Below are 7,500 nucleotides of genomic sequence, written 5' to 3' on the forward strand. Positions count from 1 at the left end.
AAGTACCAAAATCTTCAAAGTAAGAATAAGATATAAACAGGGATATATGAAGTTTCAGTAGTTGTCTAGATTTACACGCATCGCCAGCTCACCCGTGGCTCGTTTCCACTCGTAGATCTGGATGTCCTCCTGCGACAGGAGCCCGAGGCGGAGGTTCTCGTCGGGATTGTGTTCCAGCAGGTAGTTCTCGATGTCCTCGGGCTTCCAGGCGGAGGATTTCCCTTGCGGCGGGACGGGCGCAGGGCGCTTCTTGCAGCAGCTGTCCGGCCTGATGGTCACGACCTCGTGGACTGTCACTTCGGGCAGCCTGCTCAGGTCTTCTTTCGAAGGGATCTTGCCTTCCTTCTTCGCCTGGTGGACTTCGACGTCCTTCTCGTCCATGAGACCGAGACGGACGGTTTCCTCCTTCTTGTTCTGGACCAGGTACTCCTCGATGGCCTCCGTGGTCCAGCCCTCCGTCTTGGCGCCGCTATCGGGCGTCGGGGACTTGCTCTTGGATTTGTTCTTGTCTTTGTTCCCCAGCGAAAGGAAGTTCCTTGGACTGAATCGACTCGGGGACTTGCTCTTCTCCTCGTTCTCCTTATTCTTGTCCGAGACCTTCTGGGTGAACTTGCTGAACGTCGGGGAGAGTTTGCTGCCTTTATTCTCGTCGTCGCCGGCGGGTTCCTCTGCGGCGGTGTGGGTGGGCGAATCCTCGACCTCCTCGAAGCAGAAATCGACGCTCTCGCCCATACTTTGGACAATTTTGCCATCGTCCTGCAAGCTCTCCTTCTCCCCTCCTTCGTCCTGCCCGTCTGCTTTCTTGTCGTCAGGCTTGGGGCCCTTTCTCACATGGTATTCTAGGGTCTTCTGCGTGACGAAGTTCGTGAGACTACCCATGTCGTCGTTGAGGAACCCATCGAGAGAGTCGCGGCTGAGAGTGCTGACGCTGGCTGCTGACAACAACGTCGGTGCCTCAATGCCAACAGGGGGCGAGTCTGCTTGTTCGCGCTCCAGCATGTCTTCCAGCTGGTTAATGGCTTCGACAGACCCGTCAGCATAGTCGAAGTCATCCGTGCTGATGTCATAGCTCCCTTCACCTTTGCTTGGCTCTTCTTTAGCGTCAGTTGGGGATTCCACCGGGGGAGACTTGCTCCTCAAGGCCTCAAGTTCACCGAAGGAGTTGAACGGCTGATTTGAACAGTTATACAAGGCTGTCTTCTCGGACTTTTCAGAGTCTTCCGAGGCAGCTGCTCCAGAAGACAAGGCCCGGCTCGCTTGCTCACCTAGATCATGGGTCGCATGAGGTGGCTTTTGATCTCCTAGAGGAGACAAAGACCTAGTCATTCTCTCCTTCGGCGGGTCTCTAGGATCCCCAGAGTCGGGTGATGCTGCATCTGTGAGTATGAGTGAATTCGGCCGAGAGCGCCTCGAAGGGGGGTTCCTTTCGTCGTCCTTGTGGGGAGTGGTTTCTCGTTCGCCTCTGATTAAAGTGGGTTCGGCATCTTCAGATTTCGTCTCTAGAGTAGGACTTGGTTCGCGCTGAGTACGACTTGGATCAGGATGAATGGGAATAGGTACGGGTTGAGTGGGACTTAGAGCAGGCTTTGTGGGAACTGGTGCAGGCTGAGTGAGAGTCGGTGCAGCTTGAGTGGGCTGAGGGGGAATTGGTGAAGACCGAGTGGGACTTGGTGAAGACCGAGTGGGACTTGGCGCAGGCCGAGTGGGGCATGGCTTCTTCACCAGGGCGGCTGAATCGAGCTTTTCCGCAGTCGTTAGAGTTTCTTTCGGAGTAGTCGTCGGCGACTTTTTGACCTTCCCTCGCGTATCTTTCGATTCCCTCACAGCCTTGACCCCCTCATTCTCCTTGTTCTCCTTCGCCTTCTGCTCCCCTTTCGGCTCCATCTGCATGAGGAACGTGCGAGGCGACGCCACGGGAGCTCTGTAGGGCCTGTCAGCAGAGTACCTGGACACGTAGGGCTTGGGCACGAGGTTGGAGTTCCCGAGGTGCTGCGTCTGGTACACGGGGCGATACTGCACGGCCGAAGACTCGAGGATCTCCGGCAGGATGTTCCTCGGCATGGTGGGGGAATTCGGGGACTTCTTCGGGGAATTCTTCGGCGAATTCTTCGGCGATTTCCTGGGAGACGATTCGATGTTGGCCTCCGCTAGCGTCTTCTTCTTCGGCGACTTCTTGGGCGAGAGGAGCTGCTTCAGGGACCCTTGCTTCCTCCCGCTCTCTTTCTTCTCCGGACTCTTGCTTTTCTTCGAGGAGACCGACGTCGGCTCCTGTCGGAATGTCACCTCCCCGACAGGAGTCCATCCTTCGTCCTCATCGGCATCGACGATCTCAAACCCCGCGGAGAAGTTCGAAGTGAAATTGGTCTTCGGGTCGATCGCCGTCAGAAAATTCGGGTTGTCCCCCACAGGACCCGCGAGAGAGTCCTGATTGCCGTTCACGGAGTCCCTCGGGGCCACCAGATTCCCCTGGTCGCAGTACCCCCTCGCCCCGAAGCCGGACCCGAAGCTCCTGCCGCCTCCCTCGCCCTGAACCATCGCCTCGTCCTCGTAGCCCACGTTGTAGACCTCGAAGGCCCTCGTCCGCTGCCTCGTCGGGTCCAAGGCCATCGCGATCTCGGTCTCCTCGGGCGACGAGACAAAGATCGCCGGGGGAGGAGACGGTGGCGCGGACACGTTCCTCCTCGGAATCCTCGGACTCGAGAACTCGCTCAGAATCTCATCGGCCTCGTCTTCGTCGCTGATGCTCAGGTGCTCGTCCTCGTCCACGGACTCACCACTGATGTAGGTCGGCGCCTGAGGGAGGAAGGTCAAAGGTCGTGTCAGTTTAAGAGGGAAATGCCAGGAAAAAATATCAAGATTTAGAGACGGGCAAATTGACACGGGTTACATACCATGACGTTATTATTGTTATTGATGTCATTAATATCATTATTGGTGTTATTCTTATAATTGTTCCTGTTGTTATATCATTATTATCTTGATTATCTCCATTATTCTAATGATCATTATCAATATCATGATAATCATCATCATCACTAGTATTACAATTATCATTATTATGATCATCCTTATTACCATGATATTGTCGTTATGGACAATTAGAGTAAGCGTTTCCATGGCAACTGTATTCAGTAATTGACTCAATGAACAATAAATGAATATGATAAAATGAGATAGTAATAATAACAATAATGATAATAATGATGATGATAATAACAATAATGATAATGATAATATTAGTGATAATGATGATAATGATAATATTAGTGATAATGATAATAATGATAAAAGCAATAATAATAATGCTAGATAATGATAATGATAATGATAATAATGATAATATTGATAATGATAATATTGATAATAATAATGATAATGGTGATAATAATAATGATAACAATAACAGTAAAATTTATGATAATAAAGTAACTAATAGTAAAACCAACAAAATGAATAATAAAAACTACAGTAATAATGATGATGCTAATGGTAATATCATTGATAATTATGATAATAATAATAATAGTAACATTTATAAAAATAACATTACTAATATTAATAATATGAAATTTTGAAAATAATAGTTATAATACTGGTAATAAGAATAATGATAATAGTATTAATAATAACAATAGTTATAATAGCAATAATGATGACAATAACAACAATAATAATCATGGTTATATAATAAAAGAGAATCAAATGATAAAACATGATAATAATGATGGTAATGGTAATGATAACTATAATAATAATACCAACAGTAATGATAACAGTGATAATGATTGCAATAAGGATAATCATGATAATGATATTTTAATGATAATGATAATAACTTGGAAATCAATTACAACAAGGATGATAACACTACGACTAACAACGATAATAGAAATGATAATGATAACAATAAAAAATAGTGATAAAGATGATGATCATATCGATGATAAGAAAAGAACAATGATAAAGATATTGAAAATAAATAGTAATGATAACACCCCCATAAGCAATAACAATAACAATGATAATAATAAGAATCACTGTTTTGTTGTTTTTGCTGATTTTCATTATAGCAATGATAAAAACACATAATAATAATGATAATATCAAGGATAATGATATTGCTATCATGATAATGATGTTAATAATAGCGACAACAATAATGATAACTGTAGTAACAACTATAATGATAAAAATTAATAACAACAATGATAATAACGATAATGATAAAAAACAATATTGATAATAGTAGTAATAATAATAAAAACAATAACAATGATAATAATGATAATGATAATAATAAAAATAATGATAATGATAATAATAATGATGATAATAATAACAATAATGATAATGATAATAATAGTAATAGTAGTAATAATAACAATAATAATAGCAATAACAATGATAATAATACCAATAACGATAATAATGATAATAATAATAAGTTAATAACAATAATAATAATAGTAATGGTAATAATAATAATAGTAATAATGATGATAATAAAAACAGTAATAATGATGATAATGATAAGAATAATGATGATGATTATGATGATGGTAATAATTATAACAATATAATAATAATGATAATAGCAATGATAAAAACAACAATAGTAACAATAATGATAATAAGAATAATCTTAGTCATCATCAGTGTCATTATCTTTGTTCATTACAATTACTATTATCATCATCATTATCATTATTGTTATAATCTTAGTTATTATCATTATTACTATTGTTATCATTTTGAGTATTATTAGTAGTATAGCAACTGTTACTATCATTATTACTATTGTTATTATTATAATCATTATCATTATCATCATTACTAGTAGTAGTATTAGTAATATTTGTACTGTCGCAACACTAATAATAATGAGAATGATAATAATAACAATAATTATTATAACTGTGATAATAGTAACAACGATGATAACAATCATAATTATAACAACAATAATGATAATAATAATGATAATGATAATAATAGCGATAACAATATTGTCAATAATGATAACAATAATAATAGCGATAATGATTAAGATAATGACAACAATGATAATAACAATGATAGTAATATTATTATTAAAACAATAATTTTCTTTGTTATTATTCTCAATGTTATCATAATTACTATTAAAATTATCATTATGATTATTGTCATCACCATTATCATCATTAATATTTTCCTAATTATCACTGTTATCATTATTAAGAATAATAATGTTATTGTATATATATTTCTTACAATTCCTCTAATTATTATCATTATTACCGTTATCATTATCATAATTAATATCATTAGTAGTAATAGCAGTAGTATTAACACATTATTAATAGTAATGATACTGTTAATGATGGCGATGATGATAATAATGATAATGATGATAACAATAATAATGATAATATATTAATTATAACAATGATAATGATAATGATAACGGCATTAATAATAACAGTAATAATGATATTACTACTACTACTAATAATAATAATGATTATAATAATGATAATAATAATAATGATAATAATAATAATAACAATAATAATAACAATAATAAAAGTCACAACAGTAACAACAATGTTAATAATAATGATAATAATTAGAACCATAAAAAATATCATAAGGATAATGAAATTGTTCGTAATGATGATGGTGATGATGATGATGATAACAATAAAAGCTATTATAACAATAACAACAGCAGTATTATTTAGTTAAGAATACTTATAAAAGCTAGAACAATCAAAACACTGTTACTACTAATAATGATGATGATAATGATGATAGCAATTTATGATGTTGATTATATTAATTACAAATTAATTACAAGCTAATTACAAAACAAGGCAAAGGCAAAGTAATGATGGTAATATAATAATGATAATAATGTTATGATTAATAATAATGATTGATTATGGTAATTGTAATTATGATAAGAAAATAGTAATATTATTAGCGATAATGATGATAATGCAAATTATAATGATGATTACGGTAATAATAATGATAATGGTGATAATAATAACAATAATAACAACAACAATAAGGATTATGATAATAATACAAATGATGATAAGAATGATAACAGAAATATAAATGATGGTGATGGTGATGATATTGATGTTAATCATAATATTAATAATAATAATAATAATAATAATAATGATAATGACGATGATAATAACAATCGAGATACTAGCAATGATAAGTAACAGCAATAATGATAATAATGATAATAACAATAGTAGTACGGATAATCATTATCGTTATCATTATTTATGTTATTATTATTGTTATCATTATTGTTACTATTACTATTATCATTATCAATATTATCACTATTATGATCATAATTATGACAATAATAGCCATGATAACAATGATATTGATATATTAGTAATGAAAATGATATTAACGATAACAATAACAACCACAACAACAACAATAATGATAGTGATAATACAGACAGATATAATGGAATTAGTAGTACCTGTCATCATCTCTATTATTATGATAATAATGGTAATCATCATCATTATTATTAATATTAATATGATTTTTATTATTATCATTATCTATCACTGTTATTTTCATTATCTTTATCATTATTAACATTGTTATTGCTGTTATTGTTTCTGTTGTTATCATTAGTAGTATTATCATTATTATAATAATGGCAATAATAATAATAATAATAATAATAACAATAATAATAATTACTATCTTTATTATGATTATTATTATCATTATTATTATTATTATTGATACTATTATTACTGTTATCATTATTTTCAATATCATTACTACTATCATTATCATTATTGATATCATCATTGTTGTTATTATTAGTATTACGATTATTAATACTACTAGTATCACAATTATTAGTATCACTATTATTACTACTGTCATTATCATCATCATCATCATCATAAACATCATCATCATTATTATTATTACTATTTTTATTCTTATCATTATCATTACTATCATTATTATTATTATCATTATAATTCTTACTATTTCATTATCATTCTACAGTATTTTGATTAACATTATTACCACTGTTGTTGTTGTTATCATTATTATAATCATAGCTATGATTATGATAATGATGATGATAGTAATAATAATAATAATAATAATAATAATAATAATAATAATAATAATAATAATAATAATAATAATAATAATAATAATAATAATAATGATAATAATAATAATAATAATAATAATAATAATAATAATGATAATAATAATAATAATAATAGTAATAATAATAACAATAGTAATAATAATGATAATAATAATAATGATAATAATAATGATGCTAATAATAATAGTAATAATAATGATATTAATAATAATAATAATAATGATAATAGCAATAACGATAATCAAAGTAAAAAGAGAAAAAAAAAGGCTAATGATAATAATAACTATATCATTTTCATTATAAAAAGCAATTTCGAAATTCTGTTGCAATCGTAA

At 33.7% G+C, this 7,500-nt stretch overlaps 1 protein-coding gene across 1 annotated transcript in view; it reads right to left on the reverse strand.

Moving 5' to 3' along the window:
* LOC113816132 (uncharacterized) overlaps window positions 1-7,500 on the reverse strand; it is a 428,261-nt gene that overhangs the window by 416,994 nt on the left and 3,767 nt on the right. The window contains exon 2 of the mRNA XM_070127734.1: window positions 93-2,793. Coding sequence (XP_069983835.1) covers window positions 93-2,607 — 2,515 coding nt within the window. The 5' untranslated portion in view covers window positions 2,608-2,793. The remainder of the gene's footprint in view (window positions 1-92; window positions 2,794-7,500) is intronic.

Source organism: Penaeus vannamei, chromosome 12 (genome assembly GCF_042767895.1).
Source record: "Penaeus vannamei isolate JL-2024 chromosome 12, ASM4276789v1, whole genome shotgun sequence".
In the NCBI taxonomy this organism is placed as follows: Eukaryota; Metazoa; Arthropoda; class Malacostraca; order Decapoda; family Penaeidae; genus Penaeus; species Penaeus vannamei.